This window comes from Aquarana catesbeiana, linkage group LG04 (assembly GCF_042186555.1).
Source record: "Aquarana catesbeiana isolate 2022-GZ linkage group LG04, ASM4218655v1, whole genome shotgun sequence".
NCBI classification, from domain to species: Eukaryota; Metazoa; Chordata; class Amphibia; order Anura; family Ranidae; genus Aquarana; species Aquarana catesbeiana.
Window position 1 is genome coordinate 50,369,796 of NC_133327.1, and position 14,777 is coordinate 50,384,572.

The 14,777-nt window shown below is 44.7% G+C and overlaps 1 protein-coding gene and 1 long non-coding RNA gene across 2 annotated transcripts in view; one reads left to right on the forward strand and one right to left on the reverse strand.

Moving 5' to 3' along the window:
- Positions 1-14,777, reverse strand: part of LOC141139239 (uncharacterized) — a 260,035-nt gene that overhangs the window by 79,650 nt on the left and 165,608 nt on the right. The gene's annotated exons all lie outside the window — the stretch shown is intronic.
- LOC141139238 (cysteine-rich secretory protein-like) overlaps positions 1-14,777 on the forward strand; it is a 48,326-nt gene that overhangs the window by 25,174 nt on the left and 8,375 nt on the right. Inside the window, exon 4 of the mRNA XM_073625175.1 lies at positions 7,815-7,900. Coding sequence (XP_073481276.1) covers positions 7,815-7,900 — 86 coding nt within the window. The remainder of the gene's footprint in view (positions 1-7,814; positions 7,901-14,777) is intronic.

The following is a 14,777-nucleotide window of genomic DNA, read 5'->3' on the forward strand; positions in this document are numbered from 1 at the left end:
TGTATTCACTTCCTGTCTCTGGGTTGTTGGGTTGAAAACCCCAGAAGGAGGAAATGAAGAGACAGGAACTAAGACCACATGTTCATGGAAAAGATGCTGCGGAATCAGGGGTTATATGGGTCTCCAACACAAAGGGGGAGATTTAATAAAAGAGTGCAAAATCTGGTGCAGCTGTGCATGGTAGCTAATCAACTTCTAACTTCAGCTTGTTCAATTAAGCTTTGACAATAAAACCTGGAATCTGATTGGTTTCTATGCAGAGCTGCACTGCACCAGATTTTGCACTCTCCAGTTTTGGTAAATCAACCCTAAAGCCAGACACTACATCGCAATCAACCTCCTACAACTGAACTTTGTTGCAACATTCATCTGGAATTATCTCTATAAATAACTATATATACCCAGATATATGTGCACAGTACCACCAGGGCCCTTGTTGTTTGTTCATTGGATCTATGTACTTAATCTTTTGTTATGTAAAGCTTGTATTATTTCCATCAGTGGCGGGCAACAACCCCTGTTGGTCCTTCAGCGGGCGGGTGTCAGGGCTGGGCTCAGCCCTTCCTTCTCTGAGCTGACCACTCAGCTGTCGGCTAATTGCCAGCTCCCATCTCTCTCCACAGTTACTCAGCTGATGTTGATATCCTACTCATCAGTCCTGCCTACTTAAGCCGTCCAGTCCAGAGGAGCTCTGCCTTCACCTTGGTCAACATCACAAGAAACATCTCCTGCGTTCCTGTTTAAAGACTGGCTTTGCTGACTTTCCTTCTGGCTCCGGATCCTGCTTGCTGTTCCACTACTTTGATCCCTGACTTCTGGTATGGCTGACTATCCGTTCCGGTTACTGAACTTTGGCTATGTTTTGACTACGTTTGTTCTTTTTACTTTTATTATTAAACAAGTGTGATTTAACTGTACTTCTGTCTCGGTCTGATTTCATGGTTTCTGACAGTAAGCGAAGGCCATGAATTCAGAAGATGTAGTCAATCCACTTGTTGGCAATATTGGATCAGTTCGCCATGGCGTTACAAACGCTCCTGAGTGGCACAGCTCACCTGGAATACCACACTGTGGCCGCCCCGATACAACCTATTTTGCAGGCCAACCCTGCTACTGCTTCAGTCTCTGTGCAGGCACCCGCCTCAAGTATCACCTCTATAAGAGGTATGTCTGGTTCTGCTCCGCTTCCCCAGCGATTTAGGGGTGATCCAGTGCAATGCAGGGTTTTTCAACCAGGTTGAGATATACTTTGAGATGCTGCCCCAGGCGTTTCCCATGGACAGAATCAAAGTAGGTTTCATGATATCTTTGCTTTCTGAGAGAGCCGGGCTGGGCAAACCTTCTATGGGAGACGCAAAAACCTGTTGGCTTGCGTTACCCTGAGTTTGTGGCTTCGTTTAAAAGGGTATTTGACGTTCCCACATGCTCCTCTTCTGCTGCCAAGTTCCTCATGTGCTTCGAAAAACAGAGTATGAGAACTGTTGTCGACTACGCCATTGAATTCCGTACTCTGGCAACAGAGGTTGCATGGAACAATGAGGCCCTCGTGGCTGCCTTTTCTCATGGTCTCTCGGATACCATCAAGGATGAGATAGCAGCCTGAGATATACCCACTGAGCTGGAGAAGTTGATCATGTTTGCCATCCTCATTGACTCCAGACTCAGAGAAAGACTCTTTTTTAAGGAGCGCTTGCAGAAGCCTCCTGTACGTTTGTCTCCGAACTTTGCAGTCCCACCCATGCCGCCCTCACTTACCATGCCTCCTGGTACCGAGTCAGGCAGTGAAGGTGAACCCATGCACTTGGGTTTTAGGCATCTCTCTGCAGATGAGAGAACCTTTAGGAGGAGGGAGAGATTGTGCCTTTGTTGTGGCCAGGCAGGTCACTTTTTTAAGTCTTGTCTTACCCATCCAGGGAATCCCCGAACCCATCCGTCAAAATACAGGCTCTAATCGACTCTGGTGCTGCAGGCCTGTTCATTGATGCTGCCTTTGTATCAAAGCACTCAATTTCGCTGCAGCTGCATGACACTCCACTTTCCATTGAGGCTCTTGATGGTAGACTTCTACAGCCTGCCCATGTGACTCATGAGACGGTTCCATTGTCCATGGCTATAGGGGCTCTTCACCATGAGATAATCCAATTCCAAGTTATTTCCTCACCTAAGTTTCCGCTGGTTATTGGTTATCCTTGGTTACAGAGGCACAACCCCTCTTTTGATTGGCTCTGTGCTGAGGTTCTCTCCTGGTCACCACAATGCAGTGAGACATGCTCCCAGAAGGTAGCCAAGGTCCTGTGCACCACTTCACTCTCCTCCCTGCCAGAGGAGTACCATGATTTTAGCGATGTCTTTGACAAAGGTCAAGCCGGTAGTTTGACTCCACAGTGGCCGTATGATTGCACAATTGACCTTCAACCTGGTGCCATACCCCCTCGTGGCTGATTATACCCTTTGTCTGTCTTGGAGGATAAAGCCATGGAGGAGTATGTTGCAGACGCACTTTCTTGAGGTTTCATCCACAAATCCTCGTACCCTGCTGGTGCTGGTTTCTTCTTTGTGAAGAAGAAGAGTGGTGAACTGAGACCTTGTATTGACTATAGGGGTCTCCATCGTTTCATGATTAAGAATGCATATCCAATTCCGTTGATTTGATCGCCTCAAGGGAGCAATGGTTTTCATGAAGCTTGATTTGACAGAGGCATACAATCTCGTGAGGATTAAGGAGGGCGACGAGTGGAAAACTGCGTTTAATACCAGAACAGGCCATTATGAGTACCTCGTAATGCCTTTTGGCCTTTGTAACGCCCTGGCAGTTTTCCAGGAATTTATTAACAATGTCCTCAGAGATTTGTTGCAGTTATGTGTGGTGTGGTTTATCTCGATGATATCCTCATATTTTCTAAGTCCCTGGAGAGCCACCACACAGATGTCTGTCGTGTGCTTCAGAAACTGAGAACAATCTCTATTGTAAACTGGAGAAGTGCAAATTCCATCGTGAACAGGTTAAATTCCTGGACTATGTTATTTCCACTGCTGGACCCAGAGAAACTTTTGTCAGTCCTACAGTGGCTGTGGGTTTACGTCCTGTGGGTTTACGTCCTCTACAGCATTTCCTGGGCTTTGCCAACTATTATCGGAAGTTTATTCATAACTTCTCATCTCTGGTCAAGCCCCTGACTGATATGACCAGAAAGGATGGTAACCCACAGATTGGTCTCTGGAGACCATGAAGGCATTTGAGAGTCTCAAGGCTGCCTTTGTTTCTGCTCCTGTGTTGGCACATACTGATCCTACGTTACTGTTTATCCTTGAGGTTGATGCTTCTGAGACCAGTGTTGGTGCCCTTCTGTCCCAACGTCCTACCTCTGAGAGCGCTATGCATCCTTGTGGCTACTTTTCCAAGAATTTGTCACCTGCGGAGTGCAATTGCAAGATTGGTGACAGAGAGCTGTTGGCGATCTTTTTAGTCCTGAAAGAATGGAGACATCTCCTCGAAGGTACCACTGTGCCGGTTCTCATTCTTATTGACCATAAGAATCTAACATTCTTGTCTGAGGCTAAATGCCTCTCTCCCAGAAGGGCTCTTTTCTTGTCAAGATTCAATTATATTGTCTCATTCTTACCCGGTACTAAGAATGTAAAGGCTGACGCCTTGTCATGACATTTTTCCTCCACTTCCAAGTTGGAGTCGGTTCCAGTTCCTGTTATTCCTCCTGATCATGTATTCTGGTTACAGTTCTCACCACTCTCACTTCTTCTTTGGATGACAAAATTCTTGCTGCTCAGGTCCATGCTCCTCTTGAGAAACCTTGGGACCGATGCTTTCTCTCAAAGAGTCTCTGTACTGCCGTGCTCCAGACTTACTATTCTCCCAAGGCTGCTGGCCACCCTGGGAAGAATCAACTCATTTGGGCCATTTCCCAACAATTCTGGTGGCCCGTGCTGATGTAACTGCCTTCGTAGCTGCCTGTTCCGTGTGTGCTCAGAGTAAGGATCCACAACGCCTTCCAGGGGGTCTCCTACAACCCATACCCAATGGAGAGAGGTCCTGGACCCACCTGTCTATGGATTTCATTGTGGAGTTACCCAACTCCCAGGGCAACACAGTAATCCTTATGGTGGTTGAACGGTTCTCAAAGATGTGTCATTGTATTCCACTTCAGAAGTTGCCCACTTCTAAGGAACTGGCTTCCATTTTTGCTCGGGAGATCTTTCGCTTACATGGGCTACCCAAGGTGATTGTCTCGGACAGGGGTAGTCAGTTTGTGTCCCGGTTTTGGCGAGCCTTTTGTGCACAGTTGGGAATTCAGCTTGCTTTTTCCTCTGCGTATCACCCGCAGTATAATGGCGCCGAAGAACGAGCCAAACAGTCTTTGGAGCAATTCCTACGTTGCTATATTTATGACCATCATAACAACTGGTCAGACCTATTAGCGTGGGTAGAGTTTGCTCACAAGTGCCTTGAATTCTGCTTCCCGATTGTCCCCATTTATGGCAAATTATGGTTTCCAACTGTCCATGTTGGCTGACTCGTTTGTTCCGCAAGAGTATTCCTGCGTTAGAGGAGCATCTCTGTGGTCTTTGTTTCACTTGGGCACAAGTCCAGGAGGCTTTGCGTCATGCTAATGATAGGTACAGACTCCATGCTGACCGCAGACGCCTGCCTGCGCCTTCCTACCAGGTTGGGGACAGGGTCTGGCTGTCATCTCGCAATCTCCGACTTCGTGTTCCCTCACTGAAGTTCGCATCTTGGTTTATTGGGCCTTAATCCTGCGTATTCTTTGCAGGATTAACCCAGTGGCTTACGCATTAGATCTTCCTTCTAATATGCATATTTCAAATGTATTTCATGTCTCCTTATTAAAACCTTTGGTCTGCAACCACTTTACCACCTCAGTGTTCATACACCTCATGGTTCTCAACCTGTAAAGGTTGAGAACCATGAGGAGTATGAAGTACAGTCCATTGTTGACTCCCGTAGGTTTCGTGGGCGCATACAGTACCTGGTTCATTGGAAAGGGTACAGTTTGGAGGAACGCTCTTGGGTTTCATCCTCAGACGTACATGCCCCTGTCCTCCTCCATGATTTCCATGGACGTTTTCCCCTCAAGCCTGGTGGTTCTCCGAGGAGGAGGGGTAGTTGAGGAGGGGGTACTGTCAGGGCTGGGCTCAGCCCTTCCTTCTCTGAGCTGGCAGCTCAGCTGTCAGCTAATTGCCAGCTCCCATCTCTCTTCATAGTTACTCTGCTGTTGTTGATATCCTGCTCCTCAGTCCTGCCTACTTAAGCCGTCCATTCCAGAGGAGCTCTGCCTTTGCCTTGGTCAACATCACAAGAAACATCTCCTGCGCTCCTGTTTAAAGACTGGCTTTGCTGACAATCGTTCTAGCTCCGGATCCTGCTTGCTGTTCCACTACTTTGATCCCTGACTTCTGGCTTGGCTGACTATCCGTTCTGGTTACTGAACTTTGGCTATGTTTTGACTACGTTTGTTCTTTTTACTTTTATTATTAAACAAGTGTGATTTAACTGTACTTCTTCTTAACTGTACTACTTCTCGGTCTGATTTCATGGTTTCTGACAACGGGACTGGTGCACTTACCCCAACAATGTGGCGCTTTTCCCGGGCTCACGGCGGCTCTCCCATTCTACTGCTCTCCACGGGCAATGGCACTGGCTTTCGTTCCCTCCTTCCTTCTTGGTGGCCAATCGGGAGTCTTCTCTTTTCGGCCAATCAAAAAACGGGTCTCACACCCGCTTCTGATTGGCCGGATTGAGGATCAGTGTTACAACAGCAAATATTCATTTGCTGTTGTAACACCTGGGTGGGCTCATGGAGCAATGCTCTGCTCCACGATCACACATATTTTGAAGATTATTAGCGCCTATGGCTCTAACTAGGTGCTTTACAAAAACACCCCCGCCCCTGTAATTCAGGAGCCAATGTCCTGAAAGGGGCCAGAAGCCTGAATAGGGGGTGGCAGCGGCAGCTGTGGATAGATTCATGCTATACATGAATCTATTATTAGTTATATAGGGGGTGGCGAGAAGAGAGGGGGTGGCGCCCGTGCGCCCCTAATGGACGGGCCGCCTCTGATTTCCATACTGGTGCGTAGCTATATACTTATGGTCAATGTTATATATTGGTTGCAGTAGTTCCCCTGCTTCCAATTACTTTGATTAGATTACTGATTAACTTCCCAGGAAGGGAATCCCCTCTGTTCACAGACGCCCTGTCCTGGGTGGAGGCTCTGCCAACTTTACTATCAAACCCCCTCTTCCACTTACAAAGGTTCTGGTTCTCTTATTTACCCACAAGCATATCCTGTTTAGGAAGGGCCATTTCTCATAACTTTCCCCAAAAGAGGGCTGCATTTGTAATACTGTTATTCCCACCCCCCACCCCCGTGGGTCTTTGAGTGACACTACTATTTAGAGCAGGCAGTTCTGAAGCTTCCTGTATCATAGCTGAACCTCCAACTCACTTTTTGCACATGTGCAGACAACAACACACCGGCAAGATCCTTCCTGTGCTCTAATTGGTAAGCCTGGACAAAAACCCAAATACCTTTACCTGCAAACCTATATGCCTGAAACATTATGCAAAGTAATTGTCCCACAGTGCTGACACTTCTATTACTACCATCAAAAAACAAAAAATGTGAGCAGTATTACTGCTGTAATCTAAAGGGAACCATTTGCTGGGTTGCATGACCTCCACAATTACAGCTAACCAAGTGGTGTAGTCTTCAACCCATTCCTGTCTGGACACAGTATGGTTCCTTGGACCTACCAGTGTGCTATGGACACAGGATCTTCCTTCTCCTCCAATGCGTGAGCACACTCTAAGAGGCTCCTCTGATCTGGCCTAGCCAGCACCCCTCTAGATAGCCATCCCATACTAGCTTCAGGCCTTGGACAATGGACCCCCAATAGCAACCTCACCCATGTCCATTTCCAGAGAACATTCCCATTTTGTGGATAGGAGAAGGAAGAGTCCACATAATTGAAGCCTTTAACTGTTTACTGAATGCAGTTAACATACATATTTACACCAGTGTTGAGTGCTCAATCCATAAGTTACAAATAATAACTATAACGTAGGTGTGAGGAGAGCCAAGTCGAGGAGCCTATGCCTTTTATTGGAGTTTGCCAGATTCCAGCAGCCTACGCAAAATGAGTGGTCTCAACAGCCATGCACATTCCTCCCTTGTTTCCACCTTATTGGAAAGGTCCATGATATACAGTAGAGCCTCACAGATTGCATCTTCGCTGTGGCTTGGTCCTTCCAACACTTCCCATCACAACCCCCAATTTGTAGATTCTGCTCATACTGCTATTCTTCAACATTTGGTTAGGAGAGACATACAAGGTATCTTGAAGCAAGTGCAGGATGACTGGTCTTGTCTCTGCCCCTCCAGTAGTTTTCTGCAGGCAGCCTGTAATTGGGGGGGGGGCTGGTCTGCTGGCCCATTCCCACTGCTCTCCTCTGCCTGTACTGGCTATGTACAGCACAGTGGTGATGTCACTGCTACTTTTCCAAGGTAATATTTGGGTTTGCAGAGGCATTTAATGAACATAACATAGATTTATATCATTTGAGGTTTTTGAGGAGTATATTTAAAAAGAAGTGCATAGAGTTCAGCTTTAAACATTTATAAATAGTAAAATACTGCATATAGATGGAAGTAAACTTCCAAACCAGATTTCTGAAACAAGCAAGACGGAGGTCCAATATTTATAGGGTTCTAAAACTTGGGCAATGCATAATGTAAGAAAAAAACATTACTAACAGCTGATATTATCTCTTTCATAGGGGCAATGTTAACTCCTTGAATTTTCCATATAAAAGTGGACAGCCATGTGAAGATTGTACAGAGTCTTGTTCAGATAACCTATGCAGTAAGTTGTTCTAACAAACATGCACACGTACAGTATATAAAGACAGCAGTTTTAGACAAGAGGTTTTTGATAACATCCATCAAACAATGCTGATTTAAAGAGAACCTACAGAGAAACCACAGGTAGAAGGGACTTTATTGTTCTCACCCTAAAAACATGCAAAAGAAAAGTCACGCACAGGCCATAAACATGTTATACTTCATATATTGCTCACATCACTGGAATTGTATGTCTATATGTGACGCAATATCCCAACATTCCTGTATTCATATATAAAGCCCGAATGCTGACACGCTTCAAGACTTGGTTTTCCTCAGCAGCAACATACTGGACCTTCATACAAAAATAGAATTCAAACAGAAAAGTAAGATTTTATGTGCACAGGAAAAGACTTTTGTGTCTGTGGGAGCCATATGAACATTAAATATTGCCATGCTTGCAATACCACTTACAAAATTGTTGGATTAATAATACACACAATTAGTGTGAAGACAGCCTGTAAAAACTGATTAAAACATGGGGGGGGAAGATCAGGGGGAACACAATAAATAAAAAGCTCAACAAAGGAAGGAGGAAAGCAGTAAAGGCCTTGCCGCTGGAGAGGTCCCTTATTTATAAAAGCAAGGGAAGTGCTGGTGGAAGCCACACAAATATAAAGTAGCGAGATAGTGGCATTTACCGTCTCAGTATAACAAACTGCCCCGAATCTAAAGCAATCACAGAGATACGTTGAAAATGGTAATGGTGACCCTGGGCCACACATCTCAGTGGAAGATATATTGTAGGTTGCCAGTTTTCATAGCATAAACATGATCATGGATCCTTTTTCACTATTGCCTCTTAGTTTTTCCCACATAGAACCCTCCACATTTGCAAAATAACAAGTATATTGCAAAATAACAAGTATATGACACCCTCTGTGTGGCAGTTGACAAAATGGCATTGAATATATTTGTCACCATTTGGTAATCTACAATTTCTATTGGTGTTCACAAATTCACAAAAATTACAGTCCCCACAATGGAAGGTGCCAACCGTTATGAATGCATCCTTTTTATTAGGCCCCCAGTGATGACTGTGCAACAACCTATCTTTAATGGAGGCTCAACGATTTATGATGGATGGTTTGTCTGGAACAAATCTCCCCATCACAGGGTCAGTGGTGAGGAGATGCCAGTGCTCGACCAATAAGTGTTCCTCACTTGTGAGTGTTGTCTTGAATACCTCAGAATAATCTTAGTTGTCTGTTCCGTATGTTTGGGTTTCACCCAAAATAACAATTCATTTCTAGAGTGCCTTTGGCTTTACAGAAAGCCTGCTCGAGGCAGCAGATGCTGGCACAACAAGTCAGCCAGTTTGAGAAAATCACTATCCTCTGAGCAAGTGCATTGCATTGGAGTCCATACAAAAAATTGGCCATACAGAATCGATTTGATCAGGGAATAAGGATAGAAACTCTTGCAATAGGCTTTTCAATGAAGGCTCTCATGCAATAGATTATTGCCAGGTGTTTTCTTCCAACAAAAGATTGTAACTTATAGTAGAACTTTAGGCAAAACTTTTTTTTTCATTATGCCGCGTACACACGGTCGGACTTTTCGTCTACAAAAGTCCGACAGCCTGTCCGACAGACTTCCGGCGGACTTCCGGCGGACTTTCGGCGGACTTGCAGCAGACTTTCTAACGAACGGACTTGCCTACACACGACCACACAAAAGTCCGACGGATTCGTACGTGATGACGTACACCGGACTAAAATAAGGAAGTTCATAGCCAGTAGCCAATAGCTGCCCTAGCATGGGTTTTTGTCCGTCGGACTAGCACACAGACGAGCGGATTTCGGGGTCCGTCGTAGTTACGACGTAAAGATTTGAAGCATGTTTCAAATCTAAAGTCCGTCGGATTTGAGGCTGAAAAAGTCTGCTGAAAGTCCGGAGAAGCCCACACACGATCGGATTACCAGCCAGCTTTAGTCCGTCGGCGTCCGTTGGACTTTTGTAGATGAAAAGTCCGACCGTGTGTACGCGGCATTAGAGTTAAGGTGATACTAAAGACTTTCTTTTTTTTTTTTTTTTTTTAAATAACAAACGTATTATATACTTACCTGCTCTGTGCAGTGGTTTTGCACAGAGCAACCCAGATCCCCCTCTTCTTGGGTCCCTCGCTGGCAGTCCTGGCTTCTCCCTCCTGCTAAGAGCCCCCACAGCAAGCAGCTTACAGGAGTCATGGTTCAGCCCCACACCCTCTCTCTCCTCATTGGCTCACTGACTTTGATTGACAGCAGCCAATGCTGCTGCATCTGCCAATGAGGAGGTGAGTCCCGGACAGCTGAGTCTCTTGTGCAACATCGGTGGATCGAGAGGGGGCTCAGGTAGGAATCAGGGGGCTGCTGCACACTGAATGTTTTTTATCTCAATTCACAGAATGCATTAAGATAACAAACCTTCTGACTTTAGAACCACTTTAAGTACCTTATGAATTGAAGCAATAGCTCAACTGGCACTCCCACTCCCCCAGGTACAGGTTCGTGTAGGATGGAGCACAGCAAAAGGCTATTGCCATGCCCTGTACTTGGAGGTAGTGGGAGCCTGTGAAACAAAAAAAAAACATTGTGGGTAAGTAAAAATTCCAAGAAGAGCAGAATATAGTCTACAAAATCCCATGTCATAGTGCTGGATTGGTACAAAGTTTTTGTCACGCCTTCAATCCCTGTTGGTGCGGGATGCTGCTGTAGAATAATCAAATAATCATTGACCCTAAGAAAGTGTCTTGAATATGGGGAAGGCTTATGACATAGGGCTTAAGAATTGGCTAATCAACCAAGATTTTCAGAAATCAATCCCTGACCCAATATGATGGGCTTACCATGAGGAACATGGAGATCCTTAAGTACTTTGAGTAAAGCATACAGCACTGGAGTCTTTTGTAAATTTGGTCATAACAATTTACCAGATAGTTTTTGAAATAGGTCCCTGTATAAAGACCCAATTAACCAACCTAATGAACTTCTGGTTAAAACTACTCAAGATTCTCATGCACATCCATTGTGAATTATAAATAAAACTATGTTGCCACCTTTATCGAATAGTTTTACAGTAATGTTCAATATTTTCTCAATTTCTCCAACGCCACCAATTGAGGCCCAGTGAGGTTGTTAGATACATTCCCAAAAATTCTAAGACATTAAATTTCCCTAGTTACTACACTGAGAAAAGTAGAAATACTTTGATTAGTATTAAAAGGGGGAAATTTGGGTGACTTTGTGTGGGATGTCTCTCACTTGTTTATCGCCAACATTTCCTCCAAATCTATTTGATCAATCAAATCAGTGGTGTCGCCCTCTGAGTGACAAGTCCCTTAAGGCCCTAAATTCAGAGGCAGAGAGACTAAAAAACCTGGCTAGGTCTACTTCCTCACTTTTTGACGTACCCTTAGAATGTAAAACTTTCAACATTAAAATTGTGTGCAAACAGATAGATCTGTTGGTCCAGATTGTACCAATATTCTGTTGAGGACAGAACCCCAACCCAAAAGCCAAAACTTGTAATTTATCTTCAGAAAGAGGGTGATTCAGTCTCGTTACATAGGATCCCTTATCTTACATACGCACTATCCCTTTCTTTGTCTTGTGTCTTACCTGCCATGGCCTACATATGTTTTTAAGGTAAAAATACAGCTAATATGAAAGTATCTGTGTTAGTCTTCAAATAATTTTATACGGCCTTGTAGAGCAGATTGGAATGTAGTCCCAGTCTTTGTACAGGACATTGAAATCAGATTTAAACCTGCCCCCTCATAATGCTAAGCCCCACATCTTATTATTGAACTTCCAAATGCCTCAGTGGCCATTAGAGGATAGGGCATAGTGCCAAAGGGGGGGGGGGGGGGGGGAGTCTAGGCCTTAGATACAACAAAGTGCTATATTTAGGGACATTTACAAAGCTACAGATAATATTTTTAAGTAACACATATGGGTTGGATTCTTTATGGGCCGTGCCAAGATGAAAAGTTTGAAAGTACATTCTCAAACCGTCATGGGGGGGCTAATGTGGTGTGCATAGTGTACTGCCTTCCGTGCGCCTTTGGTCATATAAAAATGGGCATGGCCAAAAAGTGGGTGTTGCCTTGCAGTATATGGCTTATAGTATGCCACATGTCCCCCTTTATTTTGACAAAATAGCGCGCCTAGAGGTACATTGAACAGACTGTGAGAGTAAAAAAACAGCCAATGGTCCTAGCAATTGTCAGGGCCAGCAATAACCCCCAGCAGGTGTTAGGGCCAGCAATAAGTGACAGCAATTTCTAGGGCCAGCAATAACTGACAGCAATTTCTAGGGCAAGCAATAACCCCCAGCATGCATTAGGGCCTGTGGGTAAATGCAGCTGGTGCGGCGGCAAACACACAGAGTCCGATTGTAGAGAACAGAACTTGTATTAATGCAGAATCCAGTAACTAATAAACCCGGCAGAAAGACACCCGACCGGGGACACCCACAGCAATATAAGCAATGTGTAGCATAGCAGGTCTAGTTGTGCCAACAGCATCTATCTTGAGGGTTGAAATGCGGCCTGGCCAGTCCAAGCCCAAATGGGGAGATCTCCAGAAGGACGGCATGTCCCTATACTTTCCCTACTTGACTGGAACCTCTCCCTGTTGCTAATCACTGTCAGAGCCTAGGAGCCAGGGCTTTAAATGGGCTCTGCCTGACCCAAGATGGCTGATAGAGTCACATGAGGCGGCAGCATTCAATTCAATAGTTTCCTCAGTGAACCGGGAAACCAAAAGGAGCCATGTTCCTCTTGACTTCCTCTTCACCTGCAATTCCACTGTTTTTGAGCACCACCTGCAGTGGAGAAAATAGGCTTCACTGCCTACAGGACAATAACTATAACCCATAGCAATAACCTCTAGCAAGTTTCAAGACAAGCAATAACCCCAGCACAACAATAACTTCCAGCAAGGGTTAGGGCAAGCAATAGCCCAAATTGATGCCATGACTTCTAGGGTGGGGAGCAGTAATGCAAGTAGTCAAAGGAAAAAAGCATTGTGCACCAGCCAGTCACAGCCAAGGTGCAATCAGTAAGGGGAAGGCAAGGAATAACGACACCCAAAACATTTTACACTGTGCCTTCACTTTACGCTAACATTTTGCAGCCAGTCCAAATGGAGAGTGCACACCTACATGGCTACTGCCAGAAGCCTCTCAGCCTGATTTTGTGCGGCAAAGGAGAAAGAGACAGAAGAGACATTTTTGTCTGTGTCATGTCCACCTCTTCTTGTGCGATCTGGATCTGCAGCTTCAGGCACCAGTACTCCTGGGTTTTTTACTGGCTTAGCTTAGTCAAATGTGAGCGAGGACTTGGAGGAAGGAGAAGAAACAGCCTTAGAAGCATAGCCTTTTCATACTGGGCTGGGTATAGTCTCAACCGCAAATGTACTGGTGATTGGCAACCCAGCTTAGTATGCTGCTATGACTGTTTTGCCTCCTTCCTCCAAGTCTTTAGCTGATAACTTGCTGTAACTTGCCCTGGCAATGCTCCCCTTCCTTTGTCATTACTCAGGGTCCAGCAGATGAGGGTGTTATGGAGGTGCTTTAGCACACTCACACCCCCCCGACACTGCCACTGGGCACACATGTAAAATGTAATTCAGACCTACACCTGAAAATACTGCATTTTAAATACTCTTCTACTAAAAAAAAATGGTATAAAGTGCAAGCACCCAGAGGTATAGATACCTGCAACAATACCCTTTTGTTATGGCTGAATTCCAAGCCGTACTAAAAGGGAAGGATCTGACACTACCAATCCATTTAAGAGCTTGTAACTACCTACTACCCATCCACCCATTCCTACTGAATTCCACTATAATGGGCTGCTGCAGGTATATGTGGGCAGCTCTATTGCCCAGGTATGCACAAACAGATCAAGACCGAGAACAACATGAAGGCATTAAGGATGTGAATTCTGTTTTCTTTCATTGGCTAGCTGGAATTACATGGTGTAGGAGTATAATTGGGTAAATTTATGCAGGATCAGCTTATGGCTTGTTTGATAACTCTCTCTTCCTATCCTTCTATATCCATCTTTTTCAACATCTATCTATAGAACTGTAAATTTTAAATAAGACACTAGAGGTCACTGTTGGAGAGTATTTTCAAATCCTAAACTAGCAGTAGTGTAGTCTTCTACTGTTTTAGCCATCGATTAATGCAGAACGCTTGGAGTTGAATTGATACCCTTTAGTGGCTAACGTAAGTTATTAAAAATACAAGCTTTCAGTATCAATGTGCATAACAAGAGCCAGTTACAGGCTAAAGACTATAATGGATGTGGCCGTCAGGGCTCAGTCACAAATAGAGGGAGATTTACTAAAACTGGTGCACACAGAATCTGGTGCAGCTCTGCATAGAAACCAATCAGCTTCCAGGTTTTATTGTCAAAGAATAATTGAACAAGCTGAAGTTAGAAGCTGATTTGCTACCATGCAGAGCTGTTTTTTTTTTAACATATCTCTGCATTACAAATCACTACACAGCTTTGTGCATTGTCCTATAGACAACAATGCATCTATAAAAAAAAAAAAATGCTGCAATTTCTTTTCCGGCTGCTTGCAAGAGACTATTTTGTTCCACAATGACTTCACATTTATGCGTGTACAGGCGCAAGCATAGCAGGTGCAATAATAATCGTTTAAAGCAGGGGTCTCCAAACTTTCTAAACAAATGGCTGGTTTATTATCCTTCAGACTTTGGAGGGACCGCACTGTGACCAGTAGGAGTAAAAAATGTTCAGGCATTGGTAATATTGTCCCATCATTAGTATTAGTGGGGGGGGGGGGTAGTGCTCCATCATTGGTGTCAGTGGGAGGAACAGT